Raw genomic sequence first — 16099 nt, forward strand, 5'->3', positions numbered from 1 at the left:
TAGACAAAGAGAGAGGACAGGAGGAGATGGGCAGAGAGAAGGAGGGGGGGGGGGGGGGAGAGAGTTTAGGACATTTATCCAATTACAATACGTATCTAACAATTGTAAAGCATTATGGAGGTTGCTTGTGGAACGTATTTACAAATAAATTTCTTGCAATGAAAATTTATTGTGTGCACTTGGCCCAGTTTTGCTCAAAATCTCAGCATCTGTAAACTCAGTCAGAACTCTCTTCCATAATGGCAAACACTGAATGACAGATGTCCCTTAACTGCAATGGTAATTATATTCTAACAAATACAATGTTTCAATGAATGTTACATGTGTTATTTGTAACAAAGAAGATTTTTGCATGTTTATTTTTCTCAAAAGCCAGAATATGGACATGGTTTGTTTTCCTCAAGCATCCACTGGTGGGGAGGGGGGGGGGGGGGGGGGGACATGACTGATTTCAGGAACAATTTTAACTATCTATTACTGAAAAGTTAAAAAAACACTTTAGTTTCAACATTAACATAAACTGAAACTCACAGACGAGCGCTGAAATACTCTGACAAATTATAGAAGGAATGGCTAATATGGCAGGGTCACCTAGTCACTACGTTTCTGAATATCTGCTAATTATCTATTTCTTGTCCAATGTCTGTCAGCACCTGTTTCAGACTTTCGCAATAGAATATAAAGCTTCAGTCTGAACCCTAGACAGGTGGCCTAGTATGGTAGTCTAGTATGGCAATTATTACTTTTAGTGTTGTGGTTGTGAACTGCACAGTTCATCCTAAATTCACTCTCATTTTTAATCACAAACCCCATCAGAATGTAAATGTATTGGCACTCCAAGTTTAAGATACCCGAAGACAATGTAGAGGCTTCTACAAGGTATTTGATTATTAATTTTCTTACAGCACACTTCAGTGAATGAATACTTTTTGGTTCCAAGAAAGATTCTAAGCATAAAGCAAGAAGAACTGAGATTTTTGGTCAACTTGTCACTTTGTTAATACTCTACTACCTCAGGTTATTATCCACCCGGATGTCCATGAATTTCAGCAACTGAGCCTCATCCAGCGCATGCCAATTGATCTCTTCTTCTAGCACCTGTAAGCCACTTTTATTTGTTTGGAAATGTGAAGATTTGTATGAGTAAGAGTTAAAGCTACTTGCTGTGAACCATTTGTATACCTGTTCTATTGTTCTCCTGGCTGCATCTTGGATGGGTGTGTGGCTCCATCTTGAATGGGTGTGTTTGAGCCCTCTATCAGTGGGACTAAACTTGTGTCATCAGCAAGAGTCCTTCAATAGCCCTGCCAAATCATTATCTAGGCCATGAACAGGGGTCACCCAACCATCATACATTGGAGGACACCATATCAAATATTTTCATACGCTGAATTTAGTTTATTTCTTGTGATACCATTTGTCAACCACCCTCTGTTTTCTACCGTTAATATATGATTTGACCCACATGTAGGGAATGCCTTTAAAATCATAATATTTTAGTTCACCCTCCACCTAACTATAATGCCGTGGCTGTCACAACTTCTGAAATATATAACTTGAGCTATCTAGACCTGCACAAAAAAATGTAATCAGGAGCAACAGAAAACACTAATGGTTAATCTTTAAATAGCATTGTTTGCATCCTACACTGTATCTCAAAACTCTGGCTTTTATCATTAAGCTTATTTTTAAGATACATGGAGACCAAGAATTAATATTATACTACACAGAACAAGAACAACATAAGAAATCAAATGGAATACTCATGAAAAGAGCACAGCAAACCAAATGGGTGGAAACATTGCTGCTAAAATTCTACTAAAGAATATTTACTCACCCAATATTTCCCCAGGTCCTCAATCTTCCCTCTGTAACGTTGTGAATACGGTAAAACCTGTGGGTGGCCTTCTCTCAGCACCTTATGCAGCACATGACAGAACTTCCATGCAACAATACGACTGTCCTGCAAAGGCAGTCGCAGCGCACATGCCCAGAAAGTTGCTCCACCTTTTTCTTGAAATGTTCCAATGATTGTGCCTGACATACGTTAAGGTCTATATGTTTTAGAAAATTATTATTTTCAAGTTTGGATCATCTTTACCTGACAGACATTTATTTAGCCATGATATTTCTCAATTTCATTGATTAGATAAATATAATTTTATGCAATCAGTGGAAGGAAATTTAATTATGACTAGCACAAAAAATGTATGACAACAAAGTTGGCCTTTGTCACAAGCTGAAATCTTTTAATTATGAGCAAAACAGCTATCTCATTGAATCTGCAATGCAGTCCACCAATCATGAAATTTTAGCAGCACCCAACTCTTGCCAGATACGGCAGTTAGTGACTTCTGCTTACAACAAGCACGTTACAAGTGATGCATTATTGGTATTCACTTGTAGTGTTTGAACTGAAACAAAAGAAAACAACTGTGTTTTGTTGGTCATTGTCAATGAGGCACATAAATCAAACACTTTCGCCAAGGGTAGTTTATTATGTACAATATGGTAGGTTGGTGAGGACTAATGCAAATGTTTCTGACAATTTGTAAATTACGTCATCTATTGCAGAACTCTAAGGCTTCCACTTACAAGTACTTGAAAAATGTGGATGCCATCCTCATGTAAAGCTTGCCACCTTGTGGTGCATCTGACAATTCTGCTGAGGACAAAGAATTTTTCTCATCTTTGTACGCTGGTGAACTATTTTCACACACAACTAAATCATTTCGTAAGCCTTAAAAATTGTTAATACAGAAATGCAAAATTTGAGTAATAGCACCAGTCTCAACTTTGCTTTAGTGAACTTGACAACCATCTTTTCTCTCCATCCAGCAGTATCACTGCAGGGCTAACACAGGATCCACATGCACAGAAAATGAAGAACATCACTGTATGCTGTACACGCGAGCACTCTCAGCTGTAGATTTTCAAGTCAGACACACAAACTGTATGTATGTGTTGTATCACTGAAGACCCAGTAGTTGTGATATTTTATAAATGACTTGCCGGTCACAAAAGAACCTAAGTCACATTCAGCACCTTTCAAGGAACGTGAGAAAAACAATGCAAGTAGCCTACTACATTTATAAATTATTAGAATAAGGTGAAACTTAACCTTAAGTAGCACTCAACAGGTTTAGTGTCAACATCTCACACCTACATGCTAACCCGTTTGCATTACAAAAAACTTTTTATGTTGTGGATTTAGATTGTTCTTGCAATCAATGCATTTGATAAGAAAAATTTCAAAAATACCAAAACAAATAAAGTATTTTTATCTAGAATACAATACACTGTTCTTATGTTTATTGCAGAGCTGTAATACAACACATTTGAATGCTTTTGCTGATTAAACTGTTTACAAAAGGAAAAAAACAAGAAACAAAACAAAATAGTATTTAATGTTTACAGTAGAGAAGTCCACCCAATGTTTCTTGCATATTTGCTGTAGGTCAAGTTAATATTTCATCCATAAGGATGGCATACTTTCACTGTCGGGAACAAATTATACACATTGTTTAATGTCTTCCATTTTCTTCACAACAACAGGCACTTTCGTATCCTTTTAACACTTATCTGGCAACTGTGGTTGCTTCTTTTGGTCAAATTTCAAGGAGAAGTTACTGGTCTGAAGCGCATTAATGAATTGTATTGCTTCCATAAATCCTAGCATTGATGATTTATAACAGAAATGATGAAACTTTGAAATATTTAGTGGTACCTTATCAGCCCTTGGAGTATCTCATTTCGACATTTCAATAGAAATGCAAGTCATCTTATAAATTGGTGGCCACCACTTCTTGAAGTCTACTATTTCACCTCCATCCACCAATTGCATGATGAAATTTACAGTTTGCAGTTACTATAAGCTCCATTAACCCATGGATTATGTACATTCTCTTTACTTTCTTGAAAGCTCTCTTTATTACCCCAAATATCCTATCATATGGCAGGAATGAATGACTGCGGATAAGGTAAAAATGTTCAATCTTCCCAAATCGGTCTAACTCCATAAGAGCCAAATGCAGACGCATCATCGTGTTGTGTTTGTTCTGCCCCGAGCAGTTATCAGAAAACAGAAGTAAGTTTTTCACTTCCTGGGCTATATGGTCTTTGATGTAGCTTAATAGAAAAAATACGTACTTCATTGGATCTTTTCTTTACATTCCCTTCGAGACAGAGATAAAAAAAGAGATGACCTTGTATGCAGATTATGTATACAAAATACTGCAACAGTCAGCTGGCGCAAGTAGAACAGCTCCTGCACCAGGACACGAGGAAGTTTAATATTTTGCGTGTAGTCTACACCACAAGCAGTAGGTATAGGATTAGTCTCAAACGGTCTTTTCCCAACTTGCAGAGCATCATGAAACCACCTTGGATCTTCACTCGTAGACAATCTTCTCGGCTACTTCTGCTCATTTTGCTACCTCATTTTGTGTTTTTGACTTAATCTTTAACGTCAACTCTTCGCAGGTGCAGCAAGTGTCTAACTTTCGGTCTTCGGCAAGCAAGTGAAAAGTTTTCACGAAAAACATTATAGTAGTATTTCAATGGCGAGATTGTTTGGCAATAAAAAGTTGGTGCATTCTTTTCACAAACAGTTCACAGTCAACGTAGTGCATAGTGCGGCTACCATAATGACTTTCCTTAATGGGGAACGATCTGATGTTATCTGTAATTTTGACAATTTCCTCTGACGGCATAACATTAACACTCTTACATTTCCCTCTTCTGTCTTTCGGTGTCTGTCCATTACACAGTAGTTTGCGAATTCTTTTAACTCTAGCATGAGTTATTGCACAAATAGGCCTACTTAGAAAATCTTTTCTATATGGCTCAAATCGTTTGTCTCCAACGAGGACACAGTAGCTGAAAGATTTTTCAAGCCTGCACCCCTTCTCACTTCTTCGGCGGTGTTTTTTTAACATCACTAGACATGACCAGTCCTTGCATAGAAAGGTACTGGTCATCTTTGCATTCCATGTGCAGAAAATATCGACACTTGCGGACACACATTTTTCGGAATTGCTTTGCCTCTATAACTCACGTGTTCCTCTCCACGAATTTTGGCTTTCTTCACAATATTTCCTTGATATTCCTAAGAATGTTTCGCCCTTTTCTTCTCGTAACTGCTGGTACACGCCACTCCCTCAATTTTCAGAAGAATACTAAAACCAACAATGCCAATTTCTTCCGAACCGACCGCACTTAACTGTAGTGCCAACAGTTGAGAAGAAAAATAGGACAGAGTATTAAATACTTCTTCAATGCTAATAATGCAAATATTCCACGTGGATTAAAGTTCTTAATTACTGAAGTGTTGAACAGAAAGATCGCTAATGCCTACTGATATTTCATGTCTTATAGAGTTATGCATTTTTCCACTGGCTGGGTGGATGGAGCATAGTTTACAAAAGGGACAACCACAGATCTGGGAATCTTGGAGGAAGAACGGTGGTCCAAGAATGTAGTAATATCTGGCAAGAACTTATATATGTGCGGTGTCTGTTCTTCTGCACATGCCCAAAACAACAGACACCGTTCATGATCCTGCAGCCGTGTATACTCATATGTTGTTGTTGTTCTGGTCTTCAGTCCTGAGACTGGTTTGATGCAGCTCTCCATGCTACTCTATCCTGTGCAAGCTTTTTCATCTCCCAGTACCTACTGCAACCTACATCCTTCTGAATCTGCTTAGTGTATTCATCTCTTGGTCTCCCTCTACGATTTTTACCCTCCACGCTGCCCTCCAATACTAAATTGGTGATCCCTTGATGCCTCAGAACATGTCCTACCAACCGATCCCTTCTTCTGGACAAGTTGTGCCACAAACTTCTCTTCTCCCCAATCCTATTCAATGCTTCCTCATTAGTTATGTGATCTACCCATCTAATCTTCTGCATTCTTCTGTAGCACCACATTTCGAAAGCTTCTATTCTCTTTTTGTCCAAACTATTTATCGTCCATGTTTCACTTCCATACATGGCTACACTCCATACGAATACTTTCAGAAATGACTTCCTGACACTTAAATCAATACTGGATGTTAACAAATTTCTCTTCTTCAGAAACGCTTTCCTTGCCATTGCCAGCCTACATTTTATATCCTCTCTACTTCGACCATCATCAGTTATTTTGCTCCCCATATAGCAAAACTCCTTTACTACTTTAAGTGCCTCATTTCCTAATCTAATTCCCTCAGCATCACCCGACTTAGACTACATTCCATTATCCTTGTTTTGCTTTTGTTGATGTTCATGTTATATCCTCCTTTCAAGACACTGTCCATTCCATTCCATTCAACTGTTCTTCCAAGTCCTTTGCTGTCTCTGACAGAATTACAATGTCATCGGCGAACCTCAAAGTTTTTATTTCTTCTCCATGAATTTTAATACCTACTCCGAATTTTTCTTTTGTTTCCTTTACTGCTTGCTCAATATACAGATTGAACAACATCGGGGAGAGGCTACAACCCTGTCTTACTCCCTTCCCAACCACTGCTTCCCTTTCATGTCCCTCGACTCTTATAACTGCTATCTGGTTTCTGTACAAATTGTAAACAGCCTTTCGCTCCCTGTATTTTACCCCTGCCACCTTTAGAATTTGAAAGAGAGTATTCCAGTCAACATTGTCAAAAGCTTTCTCTAAGTCTACAAATGCTAGAAACGTAGGTTTGCCTTTTCTTAATCTTTCTTCTAAGATAAGTCGTAAGGTCAGTATTGCCTCACGTGTTCCAGTGTTCCTACGGAAGCCAAACTGATCTTCCCCGAGGTTGGCTTCTACTAGTTTTTCCATTCGTCTGTAAAGAATTCGTGTTAGTATTTTGCAGCTGTGACTTATTAAGCTGATAGTTCGGTAATTTTCACATCTGTCAACACCTGCTTTCTTTGGGATTGGAATTATTATATTCTTCTTGAAGTCTGAGGGTATTTCGCCTGTTTCATACATCTTGCTCACCAGATGGTAGAGTTTTGTCAGGACTGGCTCTCCCACGGCCGTCAGTAGTTCCAATGGAATATTGTCTACTCCGGGGGCCTTGTTTCGACTCAGGTCTTTCAGTGCTCTGTCAAACTCTTCACGCAGTATCGTATCTCCCATTTCATCTTCATCTACATCCTCTTCCATTTCCATAATATTGTCCTCAAGTACATTGCCCTTGTATAGACCCTCTATATACTCCTTCCACCTTTCTGCTTTCCCTTCTTTGCTTAGAACTGGGTTTCCATCTGAGCTCTTGATATTCATACAAGTCGTTCTCTTATCTCCAAAGGTCTCTTTAATTTTCCTGTAGGCGGTATCTATCTTACCCCTAGTGAGATAGGCCTCTACATCCTTAAATTTGTCCTCTAGCCATCCCTGCTTAGCCATTTTGCACTTCCTGTTGATCTCATTTTTGAGACGTTTGTATTCCTTTTTGCCTGTTTCACTTACTGCATTTTTATATTTTCTCCTTTCATCAATTAAATTCAATATTTCTTCTGTTACCCAGGGATTTCTACTAGCCCTTGTCTTTTTACCTACTTGATCCTCTGCTGCCTTCACTACTTCATCCCTCAAAGCTACCCATTCTTCTTCTACTGTATTTATTTCCCCCATTCCTGTCAATTGCTCCCTTATGCTCTCCCTGAATCTCTGTACAACCTCTGGTTCTTTTAGTTTATCCAGGTCCCATCTCCTTAAATTCCCACCTTTTTGCAGTTTCTTCAGTTTTAATCTACAGGTCATAACCAATAGATTGTGGTCATACGGTATACTCATATACCGTATGTAATAAATGAAATAATTTCTGACTTGGTTACAATTGGGCATGGAAATAATTTCAGTGGCGACAAGCGAAAATTTGTGCTGGACAATTACTTGAACCCCAATTTCCCGCTTCTCACCAAGGTCACTTTGATCGCCTTTGCTACCTGGACGCGACTCCTGTCTGAACCAAATTCTTATCTTGTCGCATACTACAGACATGGCGCCTCCTATCGATCGTACTCTCCCACAAGAGCTCATGGGAGAGAGTGTATTCACACTCATGAGATCTTATGACCGTCAAGCCATATATACCTATGGTGTCTGTTCTTTCGAGCATCGCCTGACAGTCAGAACGCCTCTTCGTTGCAAATTCACACACTCCCGAACTCTTGCGGTACTAATGCAAATGCTGGCGAGCAACAGCTATGACGGACGGAGGGCACTATGTCAGTAGTGTGCGACAAAACGGGAATTTGGATCAGACAGGCGTCGTGTACAGATTGCCTAGGCAGTCAAGGCGACTATTAGCGAGAAGTAGGAAATGTGGGTTCGAGTCCCAGTCCAGCACAAATTTTCACTTGTCGACACTGAAATTATTTCAATGCCTAATTGCAACCGAAACAAAAATTATTGCATTTCAACTGACAAAAATGTTGTGAATGTGAGAGGGGGAGCGACAATGTATGACGATAGGTGTGGTATGGAAAGGGTATTGGGGACGGATGACATCAATTCAGGCTTGAGTACGGAAAGTTTTCGCTTTTACACATAAAAAAAAGAGGTGGGGCGATGGCGCTATAAACTTTCACTGTTATGAAGCCAGAGTGGGCAGGGTCTGCCGCCGTTTAACTGTGTTAAATAGTCCAAAACATTTGCAGACTAATGTTTGTGATTGCTTCTTACTCATTATTTCTGTTGTGTGCACGCAGCAGCTGTTTTAAATGCTAAATATTACAGAGTTTACATGAATAACAGAATGTAAGGAAGGCAATTTCGAATGTTTTTCTGTTGTTGAGTGCGTATTTGCTCTTGCATTACGACAAATTTGGCCTCATTAATGTAACTTTTTCCCGTTGATATATTTCGAAAAGCCACGAAGAAACGGATGTGATGTGAAAAGGATGCTTCCGTAACGCATTTTATTCCTCTTTTACTTTATCTGCAACGATAACAAATGAAGCTGGAACTCCGAAAGCAATGCTCGATTGGAAAAAAAACATAACTCTTACCTACGTGGTCTTTGCTAACCCATAAACGTGTGCAATAAGGATAGAAGCGAGGCCTGTAATCGTATCTTCTGCATGTCAACAAATTAAACGATTACTGAAATGTCAAATAAATAGAACTGCATAAAGGTATACTTCCATGCAAAGCAGAGTTCTTGTTTCATTAGATTGTCAGTGCATTAGTCTCAATGTAGTTTACCTCTGTCTGTGCCATGTACAACCTTAATGTGGCATAATGAATGTCACTTCTTTTCTTCTGGTATTTTAATTATGGACGTCATTGTTCATACAGATGTGTAGTGGGTCATTTACAACAAACTTCATAAGGGAATTACTATAATGTGAAACGGATAGATTGTTACTCACATGCCGAGCAGTAGGCGGGCAGGACGAAAAGTGTGTTCACGTAAGTTCTTCGGCAAAACCTTCTTCGGAAAAAGAAGCAAAGCACAAACAAACATTCATACAGTCATACCCACGAAAGCCCAACATACATGACCACTGTCTCCGGCTGTTCTAGCAAGACTCTTTTCTTGTGGGAGAGGAAATGTGAACAGCGCATAATTGTTGACGGGAGGAATGAAGGGCATGAATGAGATCCTGCGCCCAGCAATCAGAGCCGCTATGTAGCCGTCTGTTGTGCGGAGGCGTCATCGTTGATACAGTGCGCTCGGATGTCCGAGTACTTGCGATTTGAAAGTCAATGAGAAACACAGGAAAGAAGAGAAAAAATGGACCCTTGAGTAAAGAAAGGCAAGGTCAAAATCAAAATACAGAAATGAAACCACTACCATAAAAGTAAACAGCGCGCCATAGTTGATGTAAAAAAAAAGAAAATATTGTTTGAACGCCTCCACTTATGAATAAAGTATGATTCCTTTACACTTAAGATTTCGATCGGACCGATTAGTACACCCAGAAACAAGGCAAGCTCGAATTTTCGATGAAAGAACTAAGTTTCCACAAAATCAAAGCACTCATCATGGCCGAAACTGGGTAAGGGCATGTCAAAGTGATGTCGCGGGGAAGTACCATCGCGGTGAACCACGGAGATATGAATGCGGTGAGCCTAATGTTTTGGGCTTCTTAGGACAGCGGACGTAGGCTTCAAGTTTGTAACTTGACAAATCACTTCTTTTTGTACCTCCATTCGCTTGCAGCATCATATGTCGAATCCCAGGAAGGATGGTATTAGGTCATGAGAATATGCTTTGTTATCGTTTGGAAGTAGATACTTCAGTGGCAACGAGAAGACAGCCTGGGAAATTTGTTTTTAGATTGTGTCACTGGAATAGCAGTTGAAGAGCAAGGCCTGAGAGAAGTTATTTGTATATGTGTTGAAGGATCAACGTAAAGAACCGATTCTTTTACCAAGGATACCTTCGCTGAAGAGAAGTAAGCACCTGACTAGGGAAGGGTTGGTAGCAGTTTTAGTGGATATATTGTTTCTTATTAGATTGATTCAGCACAAGTGTGGGTGGGAGGCCAACAAACGATTTCAGAATGAGGAAGGCGGAGGTGGATACGGTAATATGGGAAAGGAGGTGACCATTCGGAAAAGTCGTCATCCACTAAGTGTCCAAACTACAAAGACATCATTGATGAACCTGTGCCAAGGTTGTATCTAAGAGACTAGAAGTCTTATAAAAAGGGTTAAACACACAAATCCACCAAGTTTCTTTTTTATGGCTCACAGAAGTAACCTGTGGAACTGCATCCTTCAGGTACCGTGCTGTTACTTATTTATGTACGAATCTCTCTATTGGGTGTTGCTCCTTCTGAGTTTAAGTAATACATACTATTATTGATAAACATCTTGATATTTTAATACACAGGGCCATGACATATTCTGATGTGAATATTTATCTGGGCGAGTCTCTTAAGGCGTGTTATGCGAGAATACCAATAATATCCACAATGCTTAGTTCTTCCCTGCCACGATGACTTTTTTCGCTGTTGCGAGGCAGGCCGTCATCACCGCAGGAATCTCATGTTATTTCCCAATCAACTGGGATAATTACAGGTTCGTAAGTGGTGTGTGACAAGACATTCTGTGAAACAATATTAAATGCTTTTTTGAAAACTACTTAGAACAGCAGTTTGCAAGCCCACTCATGAAGGAAATACATTAGACCTAATGGCAAAAAAAAGGGACCTGGTCCCTTTTAGGATGTCCACGACAAAACTTATCAGTGACAGTGGGGTGGTCGGAGAAACAATGATTACGAAAGGAAAATGATTAACTATAACAAGCAGAATGATTTACATGTTCAATTAAATAGGTAAAGAGGCAGTAGTATCAAATTTCAAGAAAGAAATCGAAAACTTTAGATCTGGGCTTGAGAATGTAAAGGAACTGTTTCTCAAGTTAATAAAAATAATTCAGCATACACTGAATGGATATGAACCTAGTACAACGTTTTGTGGTGAAACAGCATCTGTAAAGCAGGTCTAAAGAAACAGCGACAACAACTGCACATTAGGCTTAAAACGAAGCACTGAACAGAGACGTAAATGAAACATGTTTGGCTGTTAAAGGGAGCAAGACATGAAGCTTTCAGTAACCACCCCAACTCTTATTGAAAGATTTCTTTTGACGTTACGCTATAAGGGGAATGACACACTCATCATATTTATCGTCAAAGTTCAAGACTGCGTACAACAACAACTTCTTTTTACGAGTTGCAGTTGCTTGTACCACAATTTTATTGTGTGTGCATTTCGAAGAGAAGGGCGGAAAAAGGGCAACGTACATGGGCGAAGTCTCGAGTTTTATGTCGAGATAATAAAAGCATTCAGCAAAATTTGTTACGACAGCTACAAGCAGAGGACGTCAAATCTTACGTAAATTACTTACGAAAGGATGAGAGTGCATTTCAGTGTTTGCTGGGTAAAGTGGCTTCTCATCTTACGAAACAGAATACTCGCTTGAGAAATTCTGTATAGATGACAGGCTCATCATAAAAATGCGATTTCTTGATACAGAAGAGAGCTACTCTGGTTTACAATACACCACTCGAATATCACAGTGCACATTAACCAAAATAGTTCCAGAAACGTAAGCAGTGATCTATAAAGCATTGCAGGAGAAATATGTAAAGGAAAATAAATGTTTAGTATACTATTTTTGAATAATTTAATTAATAGTGTTCCAACAATTGCAAAATTAATAAAAAGTACGAAACCAATGAAGCACTTTTTAACTTGTGGCAGCCAGAGTTCAAAAATAGACAAAGTAGAATGGAAAGCTAAGAAAAAAAAACATTTTAGAGTATGACCACCTCCTCCATCCCAGCTTCCTGAAAAGCTGCCTGAATGTTTCCAGATGTAGGTGTAATAGTGGATATGAAGTCGCCTGCAGCCATGTTATACCTGCCAATCAGCACACGATTGATAGCATGTGTTGTGCCCCTTGCTCATCCCAATCGAAGAAAGGTAATTAAAAAAGAGTCGAAGCAACACACCAACGAAACGGTGAAGTCATGTTTACAAACACACTACAGAGACGTCAAATAGATGTAGCGGTACCAGCGCCCCTAGTGGTTAAATTTCTCAGTTACCACAAGACGAACGACTTTGATACTCAAATCTACGGTGAGGCCCTAGATTGGTCAATATTTCTTTGAACGAAAGGCGAGATTTGACAAAATTTCCTATTACGCTGTCAAATTTCTTTGACATAAATATGTGACACACAACTCTGACAAAGAAGTATGCTAGTTTATTATGACCTACACTCACCCAGCATCGTTCGTTGCTCTACTGCGTAACAAACGGATTTGCTAACTATACAGCCCACCAAATCATACGAACAAAATTTTACGAATCAGTATTAAATGATGAATCTCTAAAAATATTACTGGCTTCTAAGTATCCTACTTCCCGCATTCCGTACGCAATGAGTAAGAGATCCTAATGCATGATTTCTGAAGTAGGAACTTAAAACGACTCATGTTTTTCCATATAGTCCCAAAATTTCCATGAAGAAAGACAAAACATTTTATTCGACAATGATCTCGAAATTTTCACAAAGCAGAGATATTACCTCTTTGCTTAGGATTGCTGTATTTTGACAAACCACTAAGAAGCAGCAAAGCTCCAATCTTAAGACCATTTTACACTTTTCTTAAAATTTGGATTCGAGATGAGGAAGTGATTGAGGACGGACGAGCGCGGTTTTTGTTCGACACCGTGATTATTACAGACAGCGCTGCTGGAATAGAGAAGCTAGAACAATTCTTGTTGGCGAAAATGCACAAGATCTGGAATTATTCAACCTTACACTTCCTCAAATTTTCTGATTTAAGTATGCATCCATCATCTCTTTCAATGTGGAAAGATCACTTTCTGCGTTAAAGAATTTTCCGGCGGACAGACGCATGGATCTAAATGAGGAGAATTGGAACTATTATTTATTTATCTTATGGATTCCAGCGCCGGAAGTAACCAAGGAGATGTTAGGCTTGCCTTCGATGTACCTGTTCTCGTTTAAGCAGAGAGGCTGCATCCTCAAGGGAATTGACGTATGTTCAGGAAGAAAGGAATTCAGAAGGAAGTGGTTGAGGCCTACAGTAAGTGACCAACTCTGGCATTTTGTTAAATTGTGCCTTCAATGTGTATGGTCCTAAGCAGATCAACACTTTTTTTTGGGCACATATGACACCATTGCGATTTCTTTATGGTATCCAAAGAGTGATGACCCAATATTCCTGATTTCAGGAGTAACAATTCCGAAGGAATTGTAGCTTTCTCTCTTCTTCCCCCCCCCCCCCCCCCAAACCACCAAGTGATGTGTTTCTATATAAGTGAGATTGCCAGGGATAACTAGTGTACCAATTATCAAAAACAGTATTCCGATTGGATCCGTTCAAGTTTCCCTCAGTCAATGTACAATATCGTATGGTTTATTTGATACCTTGTACGAGCCATCTGGTTGTGTTCCACAACATAACCTAAGTGATGTGGTGTAGACTGTTTTGGGATCGCAAATAGCAAAGAATTTCACACCATACTTTGGTGGTTTGTACGTACTGAACGAACGAACATCTTCCTCTAAAAGGTATCAGCATCTCATCTACGATTGCAAACTCCCCCAAATTATAGCTTTCCTTAAAATTTGTAACAAATTGTTCCAAATGTGGTCTGATCGCTGCTAATTTATCTTTCTCACGTTTTTGCGTTCTTGTCACTTTGTCATCAAATCTCTCACTTCTGAGGAGAAATAAGACCCATCTGTGTGACATACAAGCTTTGAGAATAATCATACCAGAGTGTGCCATTACTACTCCAAAGGTGTTCAACTTTTGTCTTATTTCCACCCTTCAAGCCAATCAAAAGTTCCAATAAGAGCACAAATCTCTTTCCTCCAAGTCTCCTTTACATCCCTCTCTCTAGAATACTTGCTTTGTGATATTAGGTTTCTAATTTGCAAGTTGGTGTATTCCATGAGTGAATCAATCATGTTCTCAATAACAACATTTCTGAACGCCGTCACTTCCTGTGTAATGACCTTAGTAGACCTCTTTGGACCATGAAAGATTTCTATTACATTTTTTGAGGGGATTTTTGCTGTTTTGGCTATAACACTTTCCTTGGACCACTTAATTTTACCTTATTTACCAATGAAAGACCCACAAACCAAAATATCGTCAGCATCACCATCTTCACACAGATAAGGCTTACCGGCCAATGATTATCTTCAGTGCGGATGCACTCACATTGCTCAAACTCTTACGGGAATCGGAAGACAGACTGCCGCGAGTAATGAGTATAGCGGGCAGGGGCGCTACAAAGGTAGTGTGTAGACAGTAGGAGGGAAGTGTGTGTCTCACGGGTGCCAGAGCTAAGTCCCTGCAGTCGCACTATCCTCTGCCCCCTCTACGGCTCAATCAGATACAGTGTCTGCCATGTAAGCAGGAGATCCCGGGTTATAGTCTCGGTCGGGGGACACACTTTCCACTGTCCCCGTTGATATTTATCAACGCCTGTAAGCAGCTAATGGTCTGGGTTTAATTGTAATTTCATTCATCTTTTTCATGACGTTGCACTTCCTCTTCCTTTTATGTTCATTTCTCTCTAAAGGATTCGCTTCTATTTCTCCTTCACTGTTGTGATCGCAGTCTCGTATTTGTTCTTCCTCCCCGTCGGACAAGTCAAATTCAGAATACTCTCTCTCGTCGGAATTGTCATTTAGAAGCTTTTCAATCTCGTCCTTTGGCAATCCTTTTTTTTAAACAAGCCCTAAAATTACACTCAAAAATGAAAGTCATTTTCAACTCATAAAAACGATGGTATAAATAATTAATAAAAAAAATTAATTACATTAGTGGTCGCGTGGTTGACTCTGCACATTCAACACAGCGCGAACAAGGATAAGCTGCAATTATTCCTAACGCCTTCTCCCTACAACTTTACCAACAATCAGATGACTAAGAGATGTCCAACTTGGTCACAGGTGGAACCGCCAGCAGTCCAACAACGAGTAATTAGAATTCAAAGCCAAAAAGTGAACTCTGGTTGACTCAGTCAACCAACAAGCGCATGTTTGGTCGTTTGAGCGTGTTTGGTCATTTGATAGTGCTTGAATGCACGCATATTTTAAAAGTTAACTGTTTATGAAATTCCTGGCTTCAATATTATAGTATTAGAAGAGCGTAAATACGTTTTAGAGTACAAGGACGTAGCCAAAGAGGGGTCACGAAGGTCCGGACCCTCACCTTCCTTCACCGAAATGAAATTACATACGACCTAGCTGCCGTGTACTGAAACAATTAAACTAAAATGAATCTTGATATGTTATCATACGACGAAAAAGGAATACGCAATATCGATACTCAACATTCGCTAGTGGACGGACGAATCTAGATCGGTCTACTGCTTTTTTCCTGCTACAAACTTGTCCATAATTAGAAACTGTCACAACAGCACACAACACAGAAACTATGGTACTTAATTAAATTCAACTGCAAGTGCAAACTGAACTGATTAATGAAACCCAACAATCAGCTAAAGGAAGGCGACCAAAGTACAGTAGTTGGTCTTGGCTGTGATGGACAATAGCCTGTAGTTCTATCGACAGAGAGAGATAGATTTAAACTATCATTCGCCTTGTTGAGTAT

At 39.4% G+C, this 16099-nt stretch overlaps 1 protein-coding gene across 4 annotated transcripts in view; it reads right to left on the reverse strand.

Moving 5' to 3' along the window:
- The window catches only part of LOC124789301 (huntingtin-interacting protein 1), a 523418-nt gene that overhangs the window by 91635 nt on the left and 415684 nt on the right, over positions 1-16099 (reverse strand). For all 4 annotated transcript variants that reach the window (XR_007016111.1, XR_007016110.1, XR_007016107.1 and 1 more), the window contains exon 3: positions 1838-2037. Coding sequence is in view for 1 of the 4 variants with exons in the window: in XM_047256618.1 (XP_047112574.1) it covers positions 1838-2037 (200 nt within the window). In the remaining 3 variants the exon portion in view is untranslated. The remainder of the gene's footprint in view (positions 1-1837; positions 2038-16099) is intronic.

This window comes from Schistocerca piceifrons, chromosome 1, assembly GCF_021461385.2.
Source record: "Schistocerca piceifrons isolate TAMUIC-IGC-003096 chromosome 1, iqSchPice1.1, whole genome shotgun sequence".
Classification (NCBI taxonomy): domain Eukaryota; kingdom Metazoa; phylum Arthropoda; class Insecta; order Orthoptera; family Acrididae; genus Schistocerca; species Schistocerca piceifrons.